The sequence below is a fragment of the Vigna radiata genome, chromosome 4, assembly GCF_000741045.1.
Source record: "Vigna radiata var. radiata cultivar VC1973A chromosome 4, Vradiata_ver6, whole genome shotgun sequence".
In the NCBI taxonomy this organism is placed as follows: domain Eukaryota; kingdom Viridiplantae; phylum Streptophyta; class Magnoliopsida; order Fabales; family Fabaceae; genus Vigna; species Vigna radiata.
This window is the reverse complement of record NC_028354.1, coordinates 7,532,830-7,547,644: the sequence shown is the minus strand read 5'-3', so window position 1 is coordinate 7,547,644 and position 14,815 is coordinate 7,532,830. Positions and strand designations below refer to the sequence as shown.

Here is a 14,815-nt window from a genome sequence, read left to right as displayed (position 1 = left end):
AAAAAGAGTTCTAAAACTACTAGAATACTTTCATCTAAAAAAGTTTGAAAATTAAAGAGGTTATATTATACTAACTAAGATAATAGACTATTTTTTTTATTATAATCAGTTATTTTATTCTTAAAGTAATCTTAAAAAGTGTTCTGAACCTGTAAAATAGATTATTATTAATCATAATCAGTTATTCGTGAAAGCGTAAATTTGTAGAGTGTATAATATTATAAATTACTGTTTAAAATAATCGGCTATTTGCGAAAATCATGAAAATCAATTTTAATTAAGATAATCTATTATTATTATGATTATTATCATGACTCATCGATTAATTTGGAAACATTGAACAACAATTTTTTAACCACATATAATCAATTGTTATGTTAGATAATAAATTGTTTGCAAACTAAATAAAATCCATATTTAGTTAAACTTAAGATAATAATTATAAACTTAATATAATTAATTAAATGTTTGTAAAAACCATCAAACTAATTTGTTGAAGACTTTATAGAGATTAATTCATATTTTAGGATCATATTAAGACAATAAAAAAATGGAGAGTATAACCATCGACCATTAACTAGAGGAGCAATAATCATTAAAAGATTAATACATTATGCTTATCAACAATAACTATATATCTTACAAAAAACACTTTATACACATTATATAAATATATAATAAGTTATAAAATTCTTTAGTTTATATAGTAATTTATATAATAAAGCATATATAAATTTATAAAACAAAAATAAAAAGAATAAATTAGATAAATAGTTGATTGAGCATAATAAATATTGATATATTTTGGTTTTAGTATAACACAATTTTGTAAAATCTTAATAAAATATTTAATTCAATTAATTTTATTTAATTTTTATTTAACTTTATTTTTGTAATTGAATATATGTTTGATCTTTAATAATTACTACGTATGTTTATTAAAGAAAAATTAACAATAATTACATAATAGTTTTAATTTTTTCTTTAATAAACATAAATAAGAGTATTAAATAGCGAACACTTGATTAATTATATTAACTATTTACATAGTTTAAACAAAAATGATTATTTTACTAGTTTATTTTAATATTTAAAAAGTAAGATATATTAATGTTTGTTGTAAAAGTTAAATAATACAGCTTTTAATTTTAATTAGAAAGTAGACTTAGATAGCAGTTACAAAAGAATAACTTAAAAAGGCGGTGATGAAGAGATGTTAAAAAAGTGGATGAATGTGTTCTTAACAGAAGGGTGGTGCAAAAAGAAACGGGGCGTAGACGGTACAAGGAAAATGAGACGCAATATTGGAACGCCACCCACCTCTTCTGTCAATTGTTTGCGTGTTTGGTTGCCTCAAGGATTCAATTTCAACGCGGTTTGAAATTAATCCTCCCAAAATTCCCTCACAATTAGATGAAGTGAAATCAACGGCAGGCTATTTTCATATATGGAAAATCCGTTTCTACTAAACTTGGGCGTTTCTTCTTTCGATTAACCCATGGATTATCTTACAGGTACATTATAATGTGTTGATCCCTCCTGTCATTTTATGTTTATCTTCCACTTTTTAAATATTCCTTCCATTTTGTTATTATTCTTTTTCATTTTGAGCTTTTAATCCAATTGCTGCCATTTATTGCTTACAGGTGATATTTTGCTACAATAACAAATGGGTATTGATAATTTTGCCATTGGATAGGGTTTTGCTTTCCGGGTATTCTTGATTTGGAGTTTGGGATTGGGTAACACATAGTCATGGGTTCAAAAGTTGAGAATAGCAAAACGTGGAAATGGATTTTGGGTTTGATATACATATTTGCTGTGGCAACAATTTGGATAGCTGCTAGCTTTGTAGTGCAGTCTGTTGTTGATGCTGGTGTGTCACCATTCCTTGTTACTTACGTATGCAATTCGTTGTTTGTGGTGTTGATTCCAATTGTTGAAATTGGAAGGTATTTGGAAGATTCTTATGGGGGTTTATGGTTTTGGAGGAGTGACGAGAGTAATTCCCATAAGGAAGGAAGGGTAAGACACTCGGAGCAGGTTATCCTTCTCAAAGATAATGATGCGGGAAATGAAGCCAGTGAATCCTTGGTTCTTGAAGAGGTTGATGTTGTAAGTGAAGAAAGAAACAATGGTTCTGAATTGGTGCCAACAGAGACAGTGACAAGTGTATTGGTTGATGATCAAGTTAATGTGATTGAAAAGGTTGATCATCAGCTTGATGAGAAAGGGCGGTGGAGTCGGTGTAGAGTGGCCAAAGTTAGTCTTTTAATCTGCCCATTTTGGTTTTTGGCTCAACTCACCTTTAACTTGTCATTGAAGTATACTACAGTCACAGTAAGTAACTATGTATTCAACCTCTCGGATTTCTCAGTTCTGTTTCCCTGGCTTAAATTAGTTTTTTCTTTTTTTATGATATGCAGTCAAACACAATCTTAAGCAGTGCATCCAGTCTTTTTACGTTCTTGGTCTCCCTAGCATTCTTGGGTGAGAGATTTACTTGGTTAAAGCTCTTCAGTGTTCTTCTTTGTATGGCAGGAACAATAATAGTAAGTCTAGGTGACTCGAAATCCGGTTTAAGAACAATTGCATCAAATCCTCTTCTTGGAGACATTTTCGCTCTTCTTTCTGCAGGATTATATGCAGTTTATATAACTCTTATTCGCATGAAATTACCTGATAGTGATGGAAAGAGTGGTGAAGCTAGTACAGCTCAGTTTCTTGGATATCTTGGGCTTTTCAATATTTTAATTTTTCTTCCAGTTGCCCTCATACTAAATATTACCAAGATGGAAAGTTTTAGTTCGCTTACTTGGAAACAGCTTAGTCTGATAATCGGTAAAGGTCAGTATTCACTAGTTTTTGCATTTTGTTTAAATTTTAGAATGTAGCTAGTTGTTTAACTTCCCTGCACTTCTGCTGCTAAATCGAAATTGTAAGTATGACAGAAGAATGTACCTGTTTTACCTTTGTACTCTCAGTATGCCCCTTTCATATGGTTTTCTATAATAGCCAACTTCTACTGAGAACCATTCCTTCAGACATAGGTTGTTTACATATGTGCACAGTTGTTTGTGCTGTCCAATTAACGTCTATGCGGGGAAGCTCTTTCTGCTAGATGATCACTTATATCATTAGTGAAGGAAGATTTTAGTTATTATTAGAATTCAAAAATATTTAAGAATAAATAATGTGTCCTACATTGTAAAGGTTTTTGACATTATTGATCATCAATCACTAACTACTGTGTAAGGTAAAATTGTTTTATTTTAGAATATCTACCTTAAAAGTCATAGAAAAGGTAAGTTTTGATTGGATAGCAATGTAAAACATACACAGATAACGTATGCCCCTTGCAATAACTACAACAAATTCTTGTTCTACTAGGTGTGGTTGGATACATTAATGAACTTGGGATTAAAAGATAGAAATATAATTTTAGAGGACTTGAAGAACCCCTCTCATAGTTCTCTATTTATATATATGAAGGTTGATACAATAGGGAGACTAAACATCAAAAACAGTCCTAGATTACTTAGACAGAGAACTCGGTCCAGAGGTTATCTAACACTCAACCCCCTCCTTTAGACGTATCGATCACACAGATTTAGTAATTATTTGAACAGATGAGATGCCATCATTTGACTTGGTTAAAACGAAAGTTTCAAGAATACTTTTTGGCCCTAGATCTCCTTTGGCAACTTCATGCAATGCTACTTTTATTCTTCCTCTTCTTTTCACCAGAGTGAAACTCATTCATTATACTCTTCTGATTGACGCCTTTTGTAGTCTTCTTTGTACATGTCCAAATCATCTTAAGCAATTTTCTGTCATCTTTTCCTCAATTGATGTTGTACCACCCAAACTCGTATATAATCTTCATATTTTCTTTTCTTGTATGGCCGCACATCTATTTTAACATTCTCATTTCTGCTACTCTCACTTTTTTCCATGTTGTACCTTTAAAGCTCAACATTCACTACCATATAATATAGGTGGATGTTTAGCTGGATGTGTAGCACTGATTCGATAAAACTTAGCTGAGTTTGGTAGTTACTTTCTGATCACAAATAACCGTCTCTGCCTTTCTCCATTTTCCCATCCTGCCTGTATCTTGTATCCTATGGAACTCATTATATCAAACTCACTTTCTTATGTTGCAGATTGCACATTTTAGGATTACATCAAACTCATTTTTTGTGTTGCGGATTTGCACATTTTGAAGGGAACCGGGGTGTAGAAAGTGACATTAATATCTAATATTGTTTTCATAACTTTTTGGGTAAAAAGGGTTTTTCCTAATATCTTTTTTCCAATTAAGGGTAAAAGGTTTCTCTTTATCAGTATTATAAGATTCATATTATTGGCCTTATATTGTTAAGGCTCTGTCCAGTTCACTGTCAGTATAAACAGTTATGTACTATTAGTAAAGCCATTTTCTTTTGGTATGAATCATTTGCATTCTGCATGAGAAGTAGTTCTACTTGAGCTGTGTTTCCTATTAAAACTTATATACTTCGTACCTAGGAATATTAGATTCTAACTCAAATACCTTTGTAGCATCAATAATTTAATTCATTTAATGACACAGTAGTAGAGCTTGATAATTGGGGCTAGAGGTGTCACTTTGATAATCAATTGTTAAACATTTGAAACTAAAATTCGGTGAATAATTAATAAATTTTAAATTTCGGTTTGTGAAAGTCTTGCTATCATTAACATGCACTAAAGCAAATGATGTGCAAACTGTCCTCCCTTCCAAGTATGATGACTTTTTGATCATTAAGTTCAGATTTACTTTGAAATAATGGAGAGAAACATAATCTTGTTACTACCTGAACTGAACATCTGTCATTACCTTTCGTTTTTTCAATGGCAAAAAAACCAAACCAGACTGATCTAGCAAAAGTCTGTGAACCAGTCCAGTGTTTGCTCCCTTTAATAGTAAAACTAGATCATAAAAGTTTTGATTGAGAATGTTATGATCCACAAATTGAAAAGAGAAAGAAAAGAATTTTTTTATTGAATATCATGAAAGAACAAGAAATAGGAGTATACACTCTTTTAAGGATCTCTCCTTTGACAAAGAGCTTATTGGAGATCCCATATCAACTAGATATGTGACCAAATTATAGTGCAAATCTCTTAACTTACAAGCTGGTTTTGTAGGATTGAGTTAGGTCTAAATCTACTCTTTAAGATAACCTTAAAATCTATCCTCACGAGATTTTGTTGAACCTATTGTGCCATCTGATACTAAACCATCCATAAATATATATTATCACGTTTAAGATGCTTAGTATTTGGTGTGGGGGCCACATTTAGAGATATGGTCAAATTATAGTACATAAATTGGTGTAAACCCTACTTTGCAAGCTGATATTGTAAGGGTGAGTTAGGTTTAAATCTACTTTCTGAGAGAGCTAAATCTCAATATACAAATGAACATCTCCCTCTTTACTCTACTATCCCTCCTATTTATAGATATGATGGGCTGGCCTTTTACATTCCTGTAATAAGTAACTTTTCTAATTTCCGTTTTTAATATCCTAACAGAGAAGCATTTCAAAATCATTGAAGATTCAGTGGACTTGGAATAAACTCATTTTCTTATCTTAAAGTAGAACTCCCCATGAAAAGAGTGTCTTTGTTAGATAAAACAATTTGTACTTTGACCTTGTTGGGATGTTTAATGACATGGTCTTTAAGCCTTTATAAATATAACCAAGGTTTCTACTCGAGAGTTGAATCCCTGATGCCTCCATTATTCTAAGCAGATTTCATATCAGCACTGCATAAATTTGGCTTGTACATTGTCCACGCTTCAAGCCACATGTTAGAAATATGTAATTACAAAACCATTCATGTACTACCTAACAACTTAGGATTTGGGATAGTTGGTTCGTGATAGGCTTCATATTGACTTATGACACTAAAACAGGAAGACTTAAGAACTGTTTCATGGTAAATTATCATGCTTCTTAAATGGAGAACTTGTTTGTGATAATAGTAAAATTTCTTAGACCAGAATTTAAGAAACTATAAAGGATGGCAAACACAATCTCACCCCCAGTTAACAGAGACGGGAAATTGTGGGAAGGAAAAAAAAGTTGCTATGCTTTTTGTGTTCATGACATTTCTTTGGTAAGTCCTAGTCAGATTGTCTCAAGAAATGCTCATTTGTAAGTCATTGTAAATCCTATGCATGTGTCATGAGTACCATCGTTAGCCAAAGATATATATTCCAGAATATGGGTAGAAAGATTGAGTGAAGTTTCTATACAACATCAAAGCTATTCACCTTGTATTACAACTGTCAAACTTGAAAACCGAAATATGCCTTACATAACTGAAAATATTCATAGAATCGCAGCGAAGTGTTGAGGATCTAGAAAGCCATTTATAATGTTATATTTTGCCTAATCAGTTTTCCTATACACGGTATCACGCTGTATGGATCTTTGTTATTGACTGAATATTTTATTTCTTTCTTATTTGATGATCACTTTTGGCGATAAAGTGAGCATAATCTATGAACCAAAGTGTTGATTGCAAATTCAAAAAGAATATTCAAGAGTCATTTTTCAAAATGTAAAAATTAAATCTACATTTACACCTCAAACTTCAAAACAAATGTCCGCACTTCACTTCCTCTTAAACCGCTAATTTTCTTTTGATCGGCATTTCTTAAACCGCTAATATTTTATTGCTTTCAACAATTCCCTTTTACTCATTTTATTTATGATGTATGGATTTTTTTTCCTAATCATAATTAGGACTGCTGGATAATGTGCTGAGTGATTACTTGTGGGCCAAGGCTGTTCTTCTCACATCTACCACAGTAGCTACAGCTGGTCTTACTATTCAGGTCCCACTGGCTGCCATTGTGGACACCTTGAGTGGCCATGCTCCTGGCCTTATGGATTACCTTGGAGCTATATCTGTCATGATTGGCTTTACTGGAATCAATATTCCTTCTGACACTTTTAGCAAATCCAGGGAAACTGCCGTGGAATTGGAAAATGAGAGTTTGAATATAAGGACTGAAGAGCTTACTTCTCCTAAAAGCCAAGATTGAGTTGTCATATCATAACTGTACATTATATTCATTCATTTCACGTGTTAGTTGAAGGTGGTCTTTCTGTAATCATACCAATTTAGTCGCAGAAACTGAAATATGCTATCATACTCAACAGGAAGATAGAAAAACTAGAACAAAGGAAGATGGTTTACAAGATGAACACACGGGATTGCACCTGGAGAGACAAGAAGCTGCCATTTGGTTCAGCTATTACTTGGTTGAGATTTTCATTGATGGTTTGGGTGCCTTGGTGTTAAGAGAGGGTTCACCCACGAACTACATGTCATCACAAGTTTGAGATAATGATTTCTATTCGTTTTGGATACTTTGTAAATGTATGTTCTATACCTTAAACCTGATCAGAAGGTCTTAAGTCATAGTCATTCATTTGATAATAGTTTTGCTTGTTCAATCATACAATCTGTGTAAAGTAGCACTATCATTTACCTGAAAAAGCAAATCAATTTGACTTGTCTTTTTTAACCCTCGGTTAAACATATTAGTATATTTGTTTTTAATTTTTTTAGTTTATTATAGTTTTTTATGAATGAATTGACTTGAATTTACATATGCTTATATAGTTATGTCTAGTTTGTGACTGTGAGTGCAGTTTATGGTGAGCAAATGGAAAAAGATCGATGTTCTTTGTTTAGTTTTATGTTTTGATTTAAATCAAATGTTAAAATATTTTTGTCCTCAAATTAGTATAAAAAAATGTTTCTTTTTATTTTGTCTTTGCACTTTATGAAAATTAGGTAAATAAATGATATGTTGAAGTTATACTATATAATTTATTGTGAATTTTTTTTTTCAGTCACATGAAGAATTTCATATTTCGTTTGTTGCAAAAGATGTTTGATATGATTTTTGATAAAATGTAGAAATTAAATATATTATAATTTAGTTTAGATACCAAACATTTTTGTAATAATTGAGAAGAAGAATATATTAATTATTAAATAAAAAATGTATCACTTTTAATACTTTAGAGAGGAAAATTTTAATTTTAAGATTTGTTTTGTTCCAATTCTTAAAAGGCAATAAACATAAAATAAAACGTTTATTTTTTAAATAATTCAAAATAACATGATAAAAGAATGTGAATGAATTTAATTTTGGTGCCTGTTTTGCACAATTGCTTCAAGCACAGCACAAACACGGATTAATTTTCTTATGCTTTTATTTGAAAAAAAGTTGACTTGCCTCTTCCTTTTCAGGACTCTCTAGAAAATGCACTAGAAGTTTAACTTAGGTTATGTTTATTAATATTTTAAACAAATATGGACGCATTTGGATTTAGATTGTGGTTGAAGGGCAATTAAGTAATTGCAGAAGTGATGCTTTATTCATTTAAAAAGGCAAGGCCATAAGATTCATTTTCCCAAATAAGATCTTGGTGGTTTTGTCTGTGCCAGCAAGATCTAATTGTAGTTCGAAAATGATGCATATCTATTATTTATTATTGAATTTCTTATTTAAAAATGAAGTATTCAACATACAATAGGTGTTATGAGAATATGTTTCTATTATATTTAACGCCTTATTGGACTGTGAACTTTATTTTGTACCAATTCATCCCACATTTTTCTCATCGTAACATTTGTTTATATATATATATATATATATATATTTTATTTTCCTAGGTAGTATACTCTTTTTTATATTTACTTATTGATTCACTTAATTGCTAGATTTTTTTTTTCAATTAAAAAAATAACAAAATATTTTTAATTCAAATGTAAATAAAGGAAAATTTTCTTAAATGATATTATTATGCCATTTCATTCACATAAACAAAGAATTAGATTACAAGTTTCAATCCTTTTTTACAAAATAATGATATATGCAATCTTTAGTGATTGTCACCACTTACTTTAATCCGAGGGTTAAGATTGAATTGGTGGAGATGAGTGTAACTTGGACCAAATCCAATCACAAGGAACACAAAGGGTCTGGTCAAAATATGTCAGAGGCTATTCCTGTTATTGGTTCTTCGGTTCTGTTGTTGGGTCTTCCTCCTCCATTGAAAAGAATATTAATAATATAAGTAAGTGGAGGAGAGAAATATTGATTCTTCAAGGCACTAGACATGAAGAAGTATGTAGTTTAATTAAGAATTTAGACACCCAAGTTTCTCGTATTAAAGAGAAATTTGATAAATACTCTGTTGATGATAATAACAATGAGTTATGAATTATAAATTGATAAAATATTTTTCTTCAATTTTGTATGAGCTGTCTAATTTAGGGAGAGTTAAATTTTAATTAAGTTAACTGATGTAGGGGAAGTTAACTAAAGAGTACCATTTTTATTATGATAAAAAGGAGAGCCAAGTTTAAAGCATGTATTTTTAAGATGATTTTATGCTTTTTTTTTAGTTAGGTATTTGTATTGTATTACAAAAAAGAATTTATAACATATTTTAGTCATGGAAAAACTGTTGACAAAAAGATAAAATAGTGAAAATTAGGAAATTTTGATGATGTTAAAAACAAGTTCAAGAATTCAAAATACAAAAAATAGTGGAAAACTTGTATTTTAGTATCTATGGAAATAAACTTTTTGTATAAATCATATAGTAAACAAATTTTGTATATGATAATGGTTCAAAAATCGTTATTTTTGTACTTAATTGTGATACAAAACACATTGTTGATGACTTATAAATTAGCTTGAAATCATGCAAATTGCTTTAGTTAGGTTACAAGAGAGTCAAAAGTGGTTTTAGAGATATGATGCTTGGTTTTTCTTGTAAAGTAATAGCCTCTGACATATTTAGGAAGGAGTTGGACTCAAGAAAGGATGAAAAAAGGTGCAAAGAAAGAATCGCAATCACTACTCAACGCCAATTTCAATGCTGAGTACCAACTTTGTGAAAAGAGCCATTGTCACACGCTTAAGCGCCAATGCTGAGGGGAAAAGATAGAGTCGTGCACATCGCTGAGTGTCAGATCCAACGCTGCTCAGCGGTGTGCGCTAGCCTTCTCAGAAACAGCGCTGCCAGACACCTGGGCGTGAACGCTAAGCGTCCCACTTGAGTGCCGCACCTGCTGCTGAGCGCTAGCCTTCTCAGAAACATCACTACCAGACGTCTGGGCGTGAACGCTGAGCATCCCACTTGAGTGTCGCACCTATCGCTAAGCGGTGAAACTAGCGCTGAGCGCTGTAGTTGGGCTTGGGCCTGTTTTATGTAATTTTTCACGGATTATAAATAGATTTGTGTGAACCTTACTGTTATCTTTCGGTAGAAAAAAGACGCAAAAACACCAATTCTCACACCTTGGAGGCAGATTTTGGATGTGAAAGCTCCAATTTTTCAAGTCTAGGGTTATCCCTTTCATATTTTCCATTCAATTCATATAGTTTCACCATGACAATGGTGAACTAAAACCCTTTGTTGTTGGGGAACGATGTAATCCTATTGAAACTCTCTTATATAAAAGTTCTTATTTTATTCATATACTTTAGTTATCAATAGTTTGAGTTTTCTTCTCTATACTTTATGCTTGCATTGTTTAACTCATTCAATGTCATGATCATTGATTTTGTCGATATGGACACATATAGGGAAATCTAGACATGAGGGAATTCTTTTGATTAGCAATATTACCTAGACATAGGAATATGACAGTCAATTGCTTTAAGCTTTTGTGCACTGAAATGCATGACTAATTACTAAGGAGACTAGACATAGTAAACTAGTAATTGGAAGTAGATTATCTTCACCGAGACATCGGGTTTAGAGTAAATTAGAAAGTTGCATGAACATTGATAAAAAAGTTGAACTTAATAAGAATAGTAGATTAAGATGAAATCGTAAACCCTAACAACACCATTCATTCATATCTTTATCTATCAATTGATCAAGCTTTTGCATTTGCATGTTTATTTTAGTTTTTGCATTATAAAATCTAAATTCATTCTTTGTCAAGTCTTAAGAAATCAATTCACATAAACGATTAGACCTAATAGTCCCTTGGGAAACGATATTCGGACTTATTGTCTATTTATTACTTTATACGATTTGGTACACTTGTCAGTGTGTTAACAATATAGGACTTAGTTTAAAGAATCACAAAGTAGCATTGTACAATGATTATTATTGAAATCAAGAGTGGTCTATACTCGTTGTAAACCAGGAACAATGAAACTTGTATAACTTTTGTTAAAGATTAGTAAAGAGGTCTTAAAGGAAAACTGGACGTAATTCAAATTGGAGCAAACCAATAAAAAAATAGGTATATTATTGCTTTGCTTTATAAATGTTTTCTTAAACGTCTTTTTAACACATAAGTGTCTAATAACAACTATTACATACCGAAAAGTCATTAAACATGGCATTGCAAAAAAATTTTAAAACTCTATTCAAATTCTTCCTTTAGTAATTTTTTGTGTTTCAATTTTTTCTTTAAAGTCTATAAGATAAAGTATGATTTGTCAAATCAAGGAGGAACATTTCTTTACACTCTTTTTATTTATTTGTTATGATTTCTAAATTTATTGTATTTACTATGTTTTGAATTATGCTCCCTGTTTTCCTTTAATAAAAATTATGATAACTATTATTTATTTGTTTTGCCTTATTTTTTATGGCTTATAAGGTGGAGTTATCTAATTTAGGAGGAGTATTTTTTATACATAGGTCTTTTTAATAATGATAAAAAAGGGGGAGAAATATGTTTAAAGGTTTAATTATATTTATCTTTTGTCTATTAATCCCTCTACTTTAAGTTATGTATGAGTTACAAATTAGTACATGTTGTCAAAAGCTTTAAATCAAAGATTTTTTTATCAACATAAAAAAAGGGAAGATTATTAGCATAAAGCTGAAGAACAAAAACTTTTATGATGTCTAAAAGTCAAGTCTCAAGTTCTCTTATGGTAGGAAGATCTTCATGAAGACTTGTTTTTATATTAAAAAACTTTTGAATTTTAGTAGACTGATGTATAGAATGTGGTTTATACTTGATTCTGTGTATTTTTTGCCTTAAGGTGCGTTAAAAGTCGTTTTGAATCAGAAAACCTCATTTTATACTAAAGATAATAATCACCACTTATGATAATCGATTATCACTACTCGATTATGACTTGCCATAATCGATTATCATGAACAATTATGAGAATTTTCAAGTAAGTTTTTGACCGTTGTGCACTCAATGATGCATAATCGATTACCATATTAGGATAATCGATTATTACACGTTAAAAACCTTACAATATATTTTTGGAGGTATCCTTGAGTGACATCTCTATAAATTGGATTGAGACTCTCATTCTAAAATACGAAACATATAAGTAAAATGTATTTTTTGAAATTCTTATCTGCAATGTGCGATGATAAGTGTTCTAGGATTTGTTGAACTCTTGTGTTGTGACTTTGAGAACGTGATGTGTTGGCATAGAGCGAGAACTTTCATTGGGAGTGTGATTGAGTGTTGTTGCTGTTACTGAGTTGAAAGCCTGTCATCCTTTGTGAAGATTTAAATGAGGTGTTTATCCTTTGTGAAGATTCAAAGGAGATGGTCATCCTTTGTGAAGCATTCGGAGGAGGTGTTCATACCTTGTGGGTTACAAAGGAAGTGAGTTTCATCTCTTAAGGGAACAAGAGAGGTGTTCTAACCTTAAACTGTTTTATTTTCTTTGTGATTGTAATAGTTTGTTGGTTTGTGCTAGTGAAACGTTAATTCTCGGTTGAGATTAAAAACTCGACGTAGGATCTCTATGATCTGAGTGTAAAAATTACATGTGCAATTTTCTATTTTCCTTACTCTTTTATTTGTTTATTTTGGTATTAAAGAATTTATGTTTTACATGCAAATTATTAAAAGAATGTTTTGCAATAAGAAACCAATTCACTCCCTCTTGGTTTGTTGAATGTGTTAACCATTTCGCTGTGCCACTCTTTGATTAAGATGAATTGTTATCCATTAGTTTACCCTTGCTTTTGTGTTGTCTATCTTTGGGTATGTTTTTTATTTTGCAATGATTACCTAAATGGTATGAGCTAAGGGAAGACATCTTTCAGGGAATACATCATTCAGGGAATACATCGTTTGGTTGAGAGAGAAAAGCAACAGGATAGGTAGCCTTATGTCCGTCAAGGATATAATCTCTTGTTCTAATAGCCTTTAGTTTCTTGTAAATTCTTATGTGTGTCCTATTTTAGTAGTTTTATACTACTAAATTGGAATGTTACAGTTTTATTTATAATATCATTGATATTATGTTTTGTTGTTTTTTATTTAATTTTTAATTTATGTGTTAATATTTATAAATTTTTTAATTTATAATATGTGTATTTATTTTTATTTATTATATAAAGTTGAATATGTTATGTTGTTTTTATTTATTAGTTAATTTTTAATGTGTTAATGTTTATTGTAGGTTGTAATTAATATTATAAGATGGATAATTATCTATTTGAATTAATTGATTCTCAGATTAATTCGAGTTTTTTTCTGAATTTTCTTCTTTTGTAAATGAAATAGTTGAAAATATTACACAATTAAGAAATCTAATAAACAAATATTTTCCTTATGAACGATTTAATTGAATGGGTTTAAAAGATTGGTTTCGATTTTAGATTTCAAATTGCATCAAGCTCTCAATTGGTGTTCAAAACGAGGCCTTAACCGCGTTTCAAAGTGCAGTTAAGTCTCCTGAACCTCTTTTACAGCAGTCAGTCTAGAAATTCTTACACATCAAATGCGTTAAGATGCAATCCAATTCAATCATACAATTTTAAATTTCTACATTCGATCTGCATGATGAGAGAAAAAAAGGACCAACCTTAGTGCAAAACACAAACACGTGACAGGAGAGACGAGATCCAACAACGAACATCACCAATCCACCGTGAGCAATGACTGTCCGCGGTGAAGGACGACAAAGAAGAACAACAACAAACACACATCCCTGTGAATACGGAGAGATGAACAAAGATGATGAGGGAGAGACAGAGAAAGAGAGATGCGACGAGAGAGGAAGGGAGACACAGAGCGAGAGATGCAAAAAGTTGAAAAACGAAGTAAAATTTGAGTTTGAAGGAGGCGCGAGAGAGAAGCTTTCGGAAGTGTAGGGTTTGTCTTTTAAAATTTGAAAAAGAATCTGAGTCAAATATTCTTTTTGATATGTGTGCAGGTCTACAGATATGGATAATGTTACTTTAACAACGCCATTTGACAACTATTTTGACAACCACAGGTGGCGTGCTGTGATTGGTTCTTTTAATTGAATTTTTTAAAACGAAAAATCCTTAGGGGAAGGGCATTTGTGGAAAAGTGTTTGCTGGAAATGAATTCTATTGGCGCCACCGATACGCTCTCTCTCCACGATAACACTTATCACTCTTTAGGAAACCAAACTCTCCCTCCAGCATTCTGAAATCTTTGCACGCCACTGAAATCGTGTTCGTTCATATCCGCCCACCATTGAAGTATTGAAGTTTCACATTGAACGCTAGCGTTGTCAGCGGTTGTCGGAAGGAGAGGTTTTTTTTGGATCTTATTCCATCGTTGAAGACATTAATCGAAAGGTTTCGTTATTTTCCCCTTCCGAACGCTCTCACGTTCGTCCGTCATTGAAGTGTTGGGAGGAAGTGTGGAAAGGGGGCTAGCATTGTCATCTGTTATCGAAAGGAGGGGTTTTGTTTGGCTTAGGAGACTGTGTAATCGCTTACAGGCAAGCTGTAATCGCTTACCAGAGAAAATATTAAGTTTTGTACCGAAAGTT

General features: G+C 31.6%; 1 protein-coding gene across 3 annotated transcripts; it reads left to right on the top strand.

Moving 5' to 3' along the window:
- Positions 1-1,232: 1,232 nt before the first annotated feature.
- LOC106759417 (thiamine-repressible mitochondrial transport protein THI74) lies at positions 1,233-7,567 on the top strand. Of its 3 annotated transcripts, none has more exons than XM_022779743.1 (5): positions 1,233-1,514; positions 1,647-2,340; positions 2,427-2,490; positions 2,638-2,847; positions 6,780-7,567. In XM_022779743.1, exons 2-5 carry the CDS (start codon positions 1,756-1,758, stop codon positions 7,079-7,081), a joined length of 1,161 nt encoding a protein of 386 aa, XP_022635464.1. In that variant the 5' UTR covers positions 1,233-1,514; positions 1,647-1,755; the 3' UTR covers positions 7,082-7,567. The 3 variants fall into 3 exon arrangements, with proteins under 3 accessions (XP_022635464.1, XP_022635463.1, XP_014498061.1); XM_022779742.1 differs by having other exon boundaries at positions 2,427-2,847; positions 6,780-7,098; positions 7,200-7,567; XM_014642575.2 differs by having other exon boundaries at positions 2,427-2,847.
- Positions 7,568-14,815: the final 7,248 nt, after the last annotated feature.

Coding starts and splice junctions, on each gene's coding strand:
- LOC106759417 (XM_022779742.1), top strand. CDS start 1,756: ATGGGTTCAAAAGTTGAGAATAGCAAAACGTGGAAATGGATTTTGGGT. Junction 2,341..2,426: donor TGAAGTATACTACAGTCACA/GTAAGTAACTAT, acceptor TATGATATGCAG/TCAAACACAATCTTAAGCAG. Junction 2,848..6,779: donor TAGTCTGATAATCGGTAAAG/GTCAGTATTCAC, acceptor AATCATAATTAG/GACTGCTGGATAATGTGCTG.